Source organism: Lissotriton vulgaris, chromosome 8 (assembly GCF_964263255.1).
Source record: "Lissotriton vulgaris chromosome 8, aLisVul1.2, whole genome shotgun sequence".
NCBI classification, from domain to species: Eukaryota; Metazoa; Chordata; class Amphibia; order Caudata; family Salamandridae; genus Lissotriton; species Lissotriton vulgaris.
Window position 1 is genome coordinate 440675749 of NC_141696.1, and position 14808 is coordinate 440690556.

At 40.2% G+C, this 14808-nt stretch overlaps 1 protein-coding gene across 5 annotated transcripts in view; it reads left to right on the forward strand.

The window, feature by feature from the left end:
- The window catches only part of INPP4A (inositol polyphosphate-4-phosphatase type I A), a 1119411-nt gene that overhangs the window by 731697 nt on the left and 372906 nt on the right, over positions 1–14808 (forward strand). For all 5 annotated transcript variants that reach the window (XM_086934219.1, XM_086934220.1, XM_086934221.1 and 2 more), the window contains 4 exons: positions 3009–3088; positions 6462–6573; positions 12639–12729; positions 13683–13830. In XM_086934219.1, coding sequence (XP_086790345.1) covers positions 3009–3088; positions 6462–6573; positions 12639–12729; positions 13683–13830 — 431 coding nt within the window. The remainder of the gene's footprint in view (positions 1–3008; positions 3089–6461; positions 6574–12638; positions 12730–13682; positions 13831–14808) is intronic.

The window sequence follows — 14808 nt, forward strand, 5'->3', positions numbered from 1 at the left end:
CAGGCATTCTCATAACTCCCCAACTGAGTGTGTCCCCAGAATGGGAAATCAGGCTCAAGCTAGACTGTGCACAGCAGTTGCATATTTTTTTTTAAACTTTTTACCTTTTTCCACGTCAAAAATCTTTCCCCTACACAGACTGAAAAAATAAAGTCTATGGTGAACTTTCCCTCGCTTATAGCATCTCCTGTGCGTACTTGCAGTACATACAAGCTAAAAGTTGAACTAGTGTGGCAAAAGTCATTGATGATATTTGAATGACTATGTGAGTGTTCGCCACGTTGGCAAAACAAGCTAGCATGTCACTCTGATCCCCCAGTATATAATTATAACAGTGGGAACCTGACCAGCTAGTAGATTTTCTGCAGTGGTAATCGCCACCTGTGCACTTAATGAATGTATTGTTTTGTATTATATTGTATGGTATTTTAATTTACTCAGTGCTCCACACCCCCGATGAGGTGCTGAAGCACATTCCTAGACTGGTCAGATGCTACTTAGTGGGACTGCTGTGGATCGAAGAGTGTGTCTGTCATGTGGCCTATGTGGGTCATGTTTTTATTTTTTTGTGTGAGGACCAAATATATGCTTTTATTGGGCCTTACTCACAAACAGGAAGTCAATCTGCACCCATAGATGTATGTCTACATATGGGGGCACATTATCTTATTTTTTGTTGTTCATCATTATTCTCCAAAGTACACCTGGAAAGCCACACCAGTGCCGGTTGCCAGGCATAATAGTGGGAGTGTGAAGAGACTCTGTGGGCTCTTATTCCCATTGTCCAGAGTGCTCCATGATAGATTAAACCAAGTGGGAATGGAACCCCCTGTGCAAATTCATGTTTTTTTCTCTGCAGAATTTTCTTTTTCCCCCTTGGAGAAAGTCCTTGCTCGACACTCTTACTAGAACTGCTGGTAATTCATGACAGCTTCCATCCTTGAAGGGAAGAAGTACATTTAGTACGCTTTCCAGTATGCAAGGGGGATGGAGCGGAGTTTGAGAATGCCCGCAAACGTACATATTTGTGGGCCTTTCCAAACTTCCAAGGCAGTGTCCACTTCCCACCCCTGGAGTGGGATTTACACGTGCGGAGAAATCAGTAGTAAATGATTATACACCTTTCAGGAATATATTTGAGAATTCCTTGCAGGCTTTACAAGGTAAATTAGGTCATAAACATATGTTTATGACCGAATTTACCTGTGTGAATTGCAATTATAGTATTTAGTTGGTGTGCGTATGTGTGTGAATTTGAAGTCAAGGGAGCGAGAGAAAAGGATTCATTAGCATTACGTGTTGGTGTGTGGATACATAAAGGGTGTGAGCACAGTGACATGTATGTGCAAAGTGTTTTGGTGTTATGAGAGTATGACGTTTTTTCTGTCCATTTGTGTTGGGTCTGTGATTCCAGCCTTGATTGATTTCTGAGAAATCTCCACACAGTGCCTGAACCATCCACCTTGGCATTCACACCGACTCTTGACCGGGATCAGATGTATTCAAAATGGGAAATGCCTACGTATGCAAGGTGGAGGCATCTCTGGAGTTTTTGGTCCTTGTGCAGGTTCTGTAGGTCTCAAGCATCGGGTGCCTCTATAAAGTCCTCTGTGACAACCTTTCCTAGATTTTGACTGCCATTCCATGTACTTGTGATGGTATACTGTATGGAGCGTATGCTTTGGATTCTTCCCTCATTGCTTTCCTTTCAGTTGTGCACAATGGCAAAACACTCACCCCCAGTCACAGATCTGGGTTTAATCCATCGTTATTTTGCTCATAAAGCCACCCCAGTTCAGACATGACCATATGCAAATCAGTCTTGACCCTGTGCCTCATGGGAACAGTCCAGCCCGAACTGCCAAGCCATGTCTTCCCTGGACCGGAATCAAGCATCCTAGGACCGGTTTCTGGCTATCAGCCGTCTTCAGCCAGGATAGCTTGACTCCAGTGGGTTAGTGAGCATGGGACCCACACCTGGGCATACCCTTCCCACATAGGGTGAACAGCAAAACACACAAGATGATGGATGGAATGTTGCACAATGGCAAAACACTCACCCCCAGTCACAGATCTGGGTTTAATCCATTGTTATGTTGCTCACCAAGCTACCCCAGTTCAGACATGGCCAAGTGAGCAAATCAGTCTTGACCCTGTGCCTCATGGGAACAGTCCAGCCCAAACTGCCAAGCCATGTCTTCCCTGGACCGGAATCAAGCATCCTAGGGCCGGTTTCTGGCTATCAGCCATCTTCAGCCAGGATAGCTTGACTCCAGTGGCTTAGTGAGCATGGGGCCCACGTCTGGGCATGCCCTTCCCACATAGGGTGAACAGCAAAACACACCAGATGATGGATGGAATGTTGCACAATGGCAAAACACTCACTCCCACCAACAATAATAACAGGGATAAAACTCAGCCCCTCCTCAAACTAGTACCTGACATAGCCACAACTACTGCCACTTGAATCTTCCTTGTGTGCTGTAATCGATTTGGTGACCAGAAAAACCCTTAAAATTACCACTGGAAGGAGAAATCTTCATCTGCGGATTATTGACTCACACAATGGCCACCGTCTCAGGCTCTTTCAGAATGCACACCTCAGGAGTGTATATTGAATGGGTCTCTGTTGCTGTACTATGAAAGAAACGGTGTAATTGCACCATACATAGATCCTATAATGGGAGATTGTTTAATGTAAGTAGCATGTTGTGTTCGTTTGAAGGGATTTGCAGTTTGCAAGTCTAAGAAGAAAGCATACTTTTGATAAACTGCAAATATTACAACATGAATTGTTTAATCAGCTGTGATATAGAGAACATTTGGGAGTATAAAATGGCAGCAGCTTATAATATACCAGCATGTGTGTTAAATTTCTTTATAGTAGCAAGCTTTGTTCCTATCCTGTTTTGTCCTAAAAATCAGAGCACCTAGTGGTATTGTGGTTTTTTAAACATTTTTAAACTAAGCATAGTTTTGATTTTTGCATCCTCTGTTCTTGCCTTAAGATGTACTTACTTGGGTCTGGAATGTTTGCAGTCAAGGATTTACTTCGGGATAAGCACCACAGATTACATTTAACACTAAGGTCAGTATTTGATGCTTCTCTCTGAGTACCAGAACTTCATCTCACATAATTGTTGTAACCCCATTTAGGCATATCCTGGCGGTGTTACTCTGCTAGTCACATTACTGTAGTGCACTCCTGAGATGCAGACAGGATTGAGCACTCCTGAGATGCAGACATGATTAGGGTGACATATCATGGCAAACACTTGGTTGTTTAATCAAAACTGTATCTCAAGGCCTAAAGTTTCATTGCTATCAAAATATTACAGAAATACAGCACAAACAATTTAACGCGAAATAGTTCCATGGTAGTGAAGCAGTCCGCACTTTTAGCAGCCTCTTAGCCCACTGGCTCATCCCCATCTTGTCCACAGAGGTCTTCCCTTCATTATGTTGTTCTGTGCTTTCAGATGGCCGCCAAATGTTCACAACTGTGAGTGTCCCAAGAGAACCAAGCCAAATATTATTATCTGTCTACCACCTGTGTCTGGACATTTGGGGGTATGCTGAGGTTATTTTAATATCAATAGTCAAATGTAACCTGAGATTAGTGGGTGTTCCAAGTTGCAGCACAGACACTACACTGAGCATCTGCGCAAACAACCATTTTGAATATTTATGAAAGTCGATCATACCATGCTTAAGAAGGCAGTCATTTAAGAGGCCTCGCTGCGTGAAATGTGTTGGAGGGGTAGAGGTCTGTTTTCTAAACCCAAACAATGGGGACTTTGCAACTGCTTTTCTTTGCCGCTGCTGTATCATTCATTACCTCCATAGTTCTAAGCTCAGATGAAAGATGATGACATTGCAGAATGCTATTTATCTACTTAAGAAGATGATTTCCGGGTAGTTATCGAGCCCAGGGACTGCTGGTTCTACTGCAGTGCCAGCTCCATGCACTGTCATTCAGAATTCTGTCTACTCCAAGAAGGTTAAGCAAAACCTTGTAAGTGGACGATATACATCAATGGCCCGAAGCGAGGTACAAGTACCCGTATCTACAGTTATGTATGGTGAAGAGAAATTGATTAAATCAACACCAGTGTAGCACAAAGTGGGCCATTCGCCTGTTGTACATGCTGGGCTTTACAATTAACCTTCAGGTGCATTGGATATTCTCACTGTGAAAGCAGTGGTCACTCTGAATCACATGCCCATGTCCATTTCATAATGATATTGATGCTTATCAGGCGTCTTAGTCTCCGTGATGGAATAATGGCTTATTTAATTTACTCGGTTTCCTTTCCATGCCTCTGTTTGAGACCATTCCAGGAATTACTGTCTAGACATTATTCAGAGGCCTAGGTAGGCTGGCCGAAGCTAATGGATGTATTTCAGATAGTACAGAACAGCCTACAGTAATACACAGTAAAGGGTTACTCGGAAAATATTTCACAGATCCAATACCCATAATTGCTGTAATCAAAAAATCTTCTTATGCGGTGTGAAAATGCACATTAGTGAATTGTCAGTCAGTTTTCGCAAGTTACTGATGGGGGGCTGGGATTCAAACTCCTTGACTTCTCAGTTTCAAGGCAGGGTGCTGACGATCCCACAGGACAAAACTACAGCAATAATTGATGTGAACAAGCAACAGGAACAAAGCCACAGGAGAAGCATAACATTTTTTGCACGGGGCGGTAAGGAACACAGTACATTTAGTAGTTCGGCATGTTATTTATTATTTGTATTTTTTTAAAATGGCTACAAATCACTATGTGATAGTCTCACAGCACTTCAGATTAGATACCTATATTTGCGAAGATGGATAGATTCTGTGATCACTATGGGAGGACACTAAGCAATGCAATGTAGTTGTCTGCCAGAGCCCATCATCCATGTATGCTTATACAAGGTTGAAAATACTGAGAAAGAGTAGAGTCTGAAAAACCAGGGGAGGTGAGTCAAACTTGACTTTAGGCGTCTTACCAGCAGCCCAGGTCAGGCAAGTGACTTAAAGGAATAGCATGAAACATTGCTAGTGGTACATCTACTTGAATAAGGGTTTTTGTTAGCAATCTCCTACATTTGAAAAAGTAAATTTCCAGCTTTTGGATTAGTGGAAAAGATATCTACAGAGACGATCCATACAAATATATTGGCGTTCATCCAGATTTCTTGCTGAAGAGCATAATCGAGTGATGATCCATGTAATGCTTTGAGAAGCATCACATGGCTGTGTAAAGAGACAGAGGAATTTCAAGTTTGCTCATTCCTTTACTGACAGCCAGTGGAGCGAACTTTCACACATGTGACATAATCATATCGAATCAGGTCAAATAATTGATGAGCGCCATGGTTCTGGCCTCTTTGGAACTTAGAGATTGATATGTTGGGGAGGAGAATATCGAGGTTATTTCTGTGTTCAAGGCAGGAATTTATTACTGCTAGCATTTATGCAGTTTTGGAACTGGATATCATTCACATTTATGTGAAAACCGTAATTCTTTGGGAAAGTTGTCTAAGGTGATGCAGGCTTTAAAGTATGCAATTCTGGCTCTGAAGCAAGCTAATTCAAAGCAAAGAGAGGGCTCTTTACATCTGCGTATAAACTAATATGATTGAGGTTTTTTATTATTCTGGAATCTTTTCAGCCCTCTTCAGACATTTCAGTTGCCAAAGGTTGCCCATGGATCTTCTTGGGGTTGGAGAGGGGCAAAGATTTCTAATTGAATAGTTCCTGTCTTCTGAAGCTGAGTCAAGATATCATCCAGGTTCCTTTAGGAGAAGCAATGTTCTGAGGGGAGTAGCTAATTGTTTGTTGCAGAGTTTCTCTTCTGTTATGACGTTAAATTAGTCTGTAGCCCAACGATGAAAGCTGAATGGATCCATCTACTTGGAAATCAGGAATCGTTGGCAATTGTAGTTCGAGGCAGTGATCTTCCAAATGTGCTGAAAAGGGAATATTTTTTTAAGAAGGAAATTGGTTGATTGTACCAGGCATTGAGAAATAAATGATCCCGGACTCAATATAGACCACTATTTTGTGGTGATCATTTAAAATGGGGGTATGCTTGTCATTCACATTCTTGACCACAAAGTTTGCTTTGAGAACAGGGTCCACTAAAGAGTTGACTGAAAATAAAGATTAGAGTAGTCTATGATGTGGTACAATGATGGTAATGTCCCACGGTCTGTGCAGGGTGCCGTGTTGTACAGAATAATAAATGGGTGCAAATACAGTCACTTAAGACCATTGTTGTAAATAGCATGGTTTGTGATCTAGGCATATTCTTTCATTATAATAGGAATATTATTGCCTTTTTTCTCTGTGCACTGTTATCTTCTTTATTATACATTTTATCACTTGAGAACATTGTCAGATGTGCTCACTTGAAACCTGTTTGTTTTAAAAATAGCAGTTCTATAAATGCCTATATTATTTTCTGTAGATCAGCGGAACAAGAGCGTGTAGGCAATATTACTGTAATTGGTTGGCAAATGGAAGAGAAGACAGACCAAAGAGCTCCCCTGACGCGATCTCCTGATACCATTAATGGCAGAGTGAGTATGAACACAAATTACTTCCCAAAGAAAGAACTGGCCTAAATTGGGGCTCTCGTAGTGGTGGTAATTTTATGTTTTAACTACAAAGGTGCCATACCAAGGATGATTCTGTCAATGTGTTTACCTGTGCTTTTCTCTAAAATAATGCCTTATGTGATCCTGTTTCCCACTAGATGCTGATGTTTGAGTTGTGTCTGTGGTGCCCCACATAGAGTTGTTATGTTTTAAGGACAGTACGACTAAACAATGTTACCCATATTCCAATGCAAAATGGTCTAAAGCATCTTGGAATATGTGTGTTTCCACACAACGTGGGCTACTTTTAGGTAGCATTTCTAAATCAGGTTGTCTGTTTCATATTCTCTTGGTGCTGATGTTTGTCCAGTGTATCTTGGAGTTTTTTTTATGTCTATTCCAGTTCTCTGGTCTGATTCTTGTTTTTTATACTTTTCAAATCGCTCTGCGCCCCATTCTTTGTGTCCTATTGTTATTTTCCAGACATGTGTCACTGGTTCTTTTTTTCGAGTGCTAGTGCCTTGTCCCATTGGTTCCATGTCCATGTTCTTTTATCTCATTGTCAATGTGAATGTCTTCAAATTTTGATAACTGTTTGGCAGTTCCTTTGTTTAGGTGTCATTGCATGCCAGTGTGTGTGCACTCTATACAGAAGTCCTATTACATGCCCCACTGCCCTTAAATCAATGCCTGTGTCTGTGCATGTCCTGTGTTTTGATAATATTGTCTGTTTATATGTCCACTGTTTTCACATCCTAATGTTCTTGTCTATTTCTGAGTACTTGTCCATAGTCTCTGTGTCAATGTTTATGACCTCTTTTCCAGGGTCTGGGTTTGTTTCAGTGTTCCCTTTTCCACTGTCCATCTTCCCGAGTAGCAATGTCTGTGTTATTGCTGTGTTATTGCTCATTTCTGGGTTTCCCTTTCAGTCTCTCCGTCTTCCTCTCCCAGGGTTAGTCTTTGTGTCAGAGTCTCTGTCTGTTCTTCTCCTCCACCGGTTTGTATCTCTGTTCTTCAAACCCTGTGTCTTGCTGTTGTGTCCCTATGTCAGTATTTCTGTGATGGGAATCTGTGCCTGTGTTTGCGATTCCCTTTGTGGGTCAGTATCAACGTTATTTAATCTATATCTCAGAGCGTGTTTTTAAGTTAGCGTTTTTGTCTTTGTGTGTGTCTGTGCATGAGCGTGCGTAGCTCTCTATATCAATTTTATTCTATTACTGTGAACATGTCAGTGTCACTGTAATCATGCCAGTATATCTGTCAGTGTGCCATATTAGTGTCTACATGTTGTAGACAGTCCGAAGATATAGGAGTCATTTTCCAGTATTTTGACTAAGTGTGTCCATTGTGTATGTATTCATGTCCCTATGTGCTTGATGTCTTTGTGACCTTGTTTGTATTGCTATTATTGGGCATACAACTCTAAATTCAAAAGAGTCACCCTTTCAGGCCAAAAGGGACAAGGTAGAATAAATCAATGAAATAAAAACTCACTTTTGTTCACCCATTTTATATGCCTAAATCGTCAATATATACCCAGCCAGGCTGCACTATATTGGAGTCTCCATATGTATCATTAATACGTGAACACAAATATGACGTCTCCTTGTTGTGGAAAAATGTACATATTTATTATAGTTATTCAGTAGAAATTAGTACTGTCCACTCTGCACATATACGAAACACTCTACAGTTAAAAATATTTTATTTAAAAACATAGGGAGGATGCAAATGTTGTCTTAATGCATATTAACAGTCTTTTATGTCTATACAAACACAGATTCCAGTATATATGTCAAGTCATCGTATTCATTTATAATCTTGTGTAGACCCACTCCCCTTTTTCCTAAATACTCTTGATATATTCCACATCATAAACAGAATTTTTTTAAATAAAGAATTCTGAACAATAATACATCATTGTACATTAAAATGTTTTTATCACATCAGAAACATTTTCCATTAAAAAAACTCTATTGACGCGGCGTTTCAGTGGTTCTTGAAATCAAACCCCCACCTTCATCAGGACAAGTTAATTTTTTTATACCAATTCATATGATAAAACAAATGTTTCTATAGGAAACAAGAGAAACAGAAAAACCCAATTAGTTCATTTTTAACACTTATTTACAAACATCATTACATTTTTATCATACTTTAGTGCAGATTGCTGGCTATTAACGACCCTCTACCCCATGCCTCTCGAGTGTTTTCTGGTGAAGAATTGGCTTGGTAGTTTGGTCTGCCCTGTTCCCATGATGCACTGGGCCAGGGACAGACTAATTTGCATATAGCCAGGTTCTGAGCTGGGATGGGGCAGTGAGATAAATAACGGTGATGGATCAAGCCCTGATCTTTGGACTGGGTAAGAGTGGTCTGCTTAATTCAGACACTCTGTTCATCACCACCCCCTTTTCTGTATCGTCTCGAGTGTGTAGAGGCGCAGGCCAGCAAACCACAGTTCTTGGACAAAGTATTGATGTAGGCGTGTCCCCAACCGAACATGGATTGGGATGATTGGAGATGAGGAGGCGGCCGAGGCCCGGGTGAAGGTTCGGCGCCGAGAGTCGTTGGACTGTCTTTGCAGGGGCCAGTCTCTCCCTTCAGTAAGTATCCCCCCTAGTTCAGGGATTGCTGCCGCCCTTTGGAGCTGGGCACCGTGTAAGCAATGTACAGAGCAGTGGGGACTGGAGACTTAGATACTTTTTGGTGAACAGACTCCATCAGATTTATGGATTCAGTGAAATATATGTGCTGCCCGATCGGCGGATGAATCGTGTCTTGTCAAGATCCAGAAGGGTGAGATTCATGCCAAAGCTGCCTATTACAAACCCCGTCTCCCCCACCCCCAGCTCTGCGTGGATCCCACACACCCTCCTGCTGTTCATTTCGCCCTTCAATTATGGACACCAAGGCCTTTGTGGTGTTAGAAGGGACACAGTTTATTCACATCGTAAGCTGGTACATGAGTCATCACAATTGCATCGGTCATTAATATATTTAGCTCTGTACATCCTATATTTACAATTGGTACCAAGTATAATCTTATCTTTATTGCATATAAAAACATAACATGCATAATTCGCAATGCATTATCCCGCAAATCAAAAGGTTTTGACTGGGTGTCATAAATCACTGTTTGTCATCTGCCACAATAGCTCACCTTCCTTTCGATACTTTGGCACAGTGGGCCGCGGCTTCGAGGCTTCCCTTGCTAGCGAATGTCTGGCGTTCGTGGCCATGTCTGAGCTACAAGTGCCATGTCCGCACAGTGCTGTCCATTTCATGCCCTATTTTGTGTGGCCTCAGATCTCTGCCGTGAGGCATCCCAAGGACCTTGTTCAGTCAATTGTCCTTTATGTCGCTTGTGTCTGAAGGGTGACACAAGCTGTTTGTAATAGCCATTTGTTCCTCTTATTTGTATATTTTAGACTGGCGAAATTCACATTATTTACGTTGAAGTCACGGACTCATTCAAAATCTTTAACTGAGAATGTCGATTTTGGTATTTTCGTTATTTGTGCGGCACATGTTATTTTTAGTTGTTGAGTGCTGCTTTCTATTGACTTATGCTTACCCATGTAAGGGCTTGTTTATTCAATATTCATAACTCAATGATGCAGAGAATGTTAATGATATCGCATTCTGGACAAGGTCAAATGGTATTAATTCCATTATTTATTGTACTTGTTAGTGGTACCGAATGTATTTAAAAAATGCAACTGCTGCAAAGAGAAAGCACATAGTATTTTATTTATGTTCATCAGCCAGTATATATTGAGTAACAAAATGGCACTTTTTAGATTGGCAAAGGCTGTTGATCTATCGAAACGAATCTTTTGTGTTATAGTTAGGTGACAATGACAGTTTAAACATACTGTTTTAAACTGATGAAATCACTAAAATTCCCAATTTATTGTTATCTCAAGTAACTGTAACTCATGCCCTAAAGTGACTGTAACACACACTCATGCCATGCACAGTGTTGTGATCAATGTTGTAATTTCAGATTTTCCAGTGATCTTATCAATGATACCATAGAACATGCTAGAGTGACGTAGTATGTGAGGTAATTAGCAGTGCATGGCAAGTAATGGCGGCTGCAAAATATTCTTTCATGTTGGGGCCAGCCAGTGAGAGTGCTCAGACTCGTGGGACCGAATTAACCGATGGGGGAAAAAAGCTCTTGGAAGCAATTGAAATGCCCTTATTTTTTAATTTGTGGTATTCCTGTGATACCAACCGTCTATATATCTCCTATTTTGATGCTTAATATCTTTAAAACAGCTGAACAGATTTCCACGAAATCTCTAAAAGCACGCTTTCAAAATTAAAAATCTAAGTTTCTGCCAAATCTGGTGTATTTCTGTGCACCTATTTGTTTTGTATTGTCTAATTCTCACCATTGAAACTGCATGCAGGGAAAACCCGTTTTCTCCGTCCCCGCTAGACTGATCACCCCAAAACATTCCAGGGAGGAGCTGAGGTGGATGAACGTTTTTCAAAACGTTATGTAGAAACTCATCAAAGGACGCCAAAGTTTTAAACAAAGCAAAAAACTGTGGTGACTCTATAAAGTGTCCAGTTTTATGTCTGAGGCAACTAGAGAGTTAGTGGCTAAAATTATACGGGCACATAAATCTTCAGTTGTTGGGGTAGGAGAAGTGTGCCCCTCAAAAGTCATGGAGTATAGAGATGCGTCTTTACAGGGTAGTTGCACTATTGTTATGTTTAGTCTTCTTACCGTAGCAGGAAGAGGCTTGCCGTCCTGTCTGGGAAGGTGGGACATCCTGTTAGAATGGGAGATGCAACCACCATTTCCTCCTCAACAAGAGCATCAATATGCATATTTTATCCCATTCTTGAATTTACTGAGAGCTTTTTCTTTTTTGACCCTTTGTTCTATTTGGCCCTGTAGTAACTTGGATCAAGGGAAGAAACGAAGCAAAATGTGTACACTGAACTGTGGTTTATGTGGTTTTGCAGCTATGTTGTTGATTGAGGAGAGCGCCTAAAATGTGATATGATTCACTGCTTTTATACCTTAATAAAACATTCACAACATCAAAAATTGCATTCACATAGAAGTTACAGGTGAAATTTATATATAACATGGTAGAATCATGACATACATCATTCCAAATCCCCCACCACCCTGAAACTCTTCAAAGTTAGAAGCTAAGTTAAAAGCTGTTTTTTAGTAAAAAGCAAGATATCATTAACAATTAACAGTCTGACATGTATGTTCTGCGAGGTCTTCATCATTCATGTTAATCAATAAACAGAGAACAGTAAAGTCCATTATTAACCATTGAATTTCCAAAAAGATGAATGCATCCAAAAAACAAACCTGCCAGGGGAAGGGCTGGAGCAGTATCCTAGTTCAAAAAAGTACAGGGTCTAAGCTCTTTAGACTGGGCAACAGCAAATACATTTTACTGCAACCTAACTCTTTGACCAAAAACATGGTTGTCTTGAAATTCTTACATGCCCTTAGCTTAGTTGGAAACTGGCAGGCAGAGATATCTGTGATACTATTCCCACTCAATTGTTCTCTTTCCTGAACATTTGAAGGTATTAATTGGCAGTCCCCAAAAAAGTCCAGAGAAGATAAGATAGCCTTAAAATGATTGAATGTGTGGCCAAAAAAAGTTATAACAAGTTTGCTTATGTTGGGTCCTATGTAAAGCTTTGATAAACTGTGGTTTGAACATGAACATAAAAGGGGTATGACACTAGTTGTAGTCTTGCACCTGGTTTGCAGCACTGCCAGACACCCCCATCCCATAGGATGTTTAGGAGTTATTGGTCTGAGCCAGTACCAAGGAGGCTGGGAAATATTTTAGGGAAATGAACCCCCAACTACATGTAAGTGCAAGGCAGAAAAAGATAGCTCATTAGCAACCAAACCCACCAGGATAAATGCTTCATGGCTATGCTTAGAATTGGCCCTATACTTATTTTTTATAACTGTTTTATTTGCTTAATTAAGGAATGTATACTCTATACAGAGTATCTTATATTCACTGTATTTTGTTTTTTTACAGACCGTTTTGCCAGTTGATGCAAGTTTAACTGAATCTTTAGGCATTCGTTCTAAGTATGCATCACTCAGGAAAGACGCTTTACTAAAGTCAGGTAATTGTGTTATGTGCAGAAAATTATTCAAAAACAATTTATTTGACATAATCACTTGTATTTATTGGGTAGCACAGGTGACACCTAATCAGCCCTTGTCTGCCATTACAATATGAAATGCTTAAAATACAATCATTGCATTTGTGCTCAGATGGTGAGTAATTATCATAGGAAAAGAAGAAAAAGCCATCCTCGTGGAGGGCTTAAAAGCACTGAATTCTTTAATTTTTCTACATCTGTAGCAAAAGGAGCCCCGTGTCCGTTTTCCATGCTTTTAATGTGGGATATGTACCTAGAACCTTCTAGCTATTCTATTCAGACCCTGCAACATGAAGTGCCTCTAGATCCTATTCAAGTGAAGGTGTGAACCTACAACACTATTTACAAGCTATCTTGTGTAGGTAATGTTTGCTATGCTAACATGCAACCTTTCATGACCCAAGATCTTTCAGTGTGCTATACTCCATCACTCCGCTCAAGATAACTACAAATGGCCACAGGGTTAAGGCAGTTTTTGTTTTACATTTCAAAACTAAGAAAATAAATAGACTAACATGAATAAACATCTGTGCTAAAAATATTTGTTCATCAGCATCCAAATGACCGGTGTGAGAACGTCCTCAAGATTAATAAATAAGGACATTATTCATTCATATCAGTCCTTTGAAATTTTCCACTCTATTCAGTTTATTTTGGTTTGCTGTGAGGGGTTACTCAATTGACCTAGTGTTTTTAATAATTGTGAATAAGTTTGATGCTTTGTTTCAGAATGTTGAATTGGATTCCTTACATATTTCTATACAGATCTAATGAAGGGGTAATTTCTAGACCCTGTTGTTTTGTTAAATTTAGCAATTCCACTTTTGGGATATAGTTGAAATTTACATCATTGTAACTGGAATGGAATCAATCTCATATGCGATACCAATGCCCTGTTTCCAATACTATTTCAGTGTTTGGTGGTGCCATTTGCAGGATGTACCGATTTCCCACAACAGATGGAAATCACCTGCGAATTCTGGAGCAGATGGCGGAGAGTGGGCTCTCTTTGCACATTCCCAGACAGTTTGTAAAGCTTTTATTGGAAGAAGATGCAGCAAGGTAAGGGATATAAGGCATTGTGTGGTGTCAATGTGGTGTAGCAAGGGAGATCCCTTGGATTGCTTGCATACATATTAGGAATGGAACTTGTGCATGTCATAGTGATTCCACCAGTATGCAGCCGTTAATGCACCATTCTTTGAAAAACATTAGGGAGTTATGTGTGATAGCCTGTTGATCTTTAGAAGGCTAGATAGGTGCTTCATGTTGAAGAGCACATATCTAAACTGTGATCTTAGTGTCGATCAGAGGACATCCCAAACTTTACAATAAGGCTTACTTCCTTTTGCTAATATATAAATGATTTTATGAATATTAGATTTACTTGGAAACAGCTGCATAATTCAAGGGGTAATGTTGGTATATATACGATTGAGTAACTTGTTACATCATACATTTGCTAGAACTGGTGATTTGGAACCAGGTGACCATTCGGATTCAGTAAACAATGCCTGATCCCAACTTATTAGCAAAGCCTTGGAAGTTCAAGAATCCTGAGAATGGAGGTGAAGAAGTGAAGATGGTTTTAGAAGTCTGACTGTGCTGGGCATTGAAAGTATCTGAGGAGGGTGGTTGGTGAAGCGCCTACTTCTTCAAAATCCGGATATTCATAATGATGAAGACACAGAAACAAGAGTCATCTCTTTATGAGATAAAAGGAAGTTACTCTTCCAGGATCTCTCACTTGACACTAGCCACACAGGAATTTAAATATGATATTATCACAACCAGTGACATGCAAGCACAGAGGTATTTTAGACACACTTTACTGAAAGACTTGAATCCAATCCTGGGGCTGAGACCAATCGAATGAAGAGGAATTTCCAACACAGAATATATATTTGGACAAGCCAAACTGGAAGAGGTGAAGTATGAGACCTAATCAGACAGGACCGATAATTCAGATGTAAAGCAGGGAGGTGAGAATCAAAACCTGAACTAAGTAACTCATAAAAGCGGTCTATTATAGATCCAAAG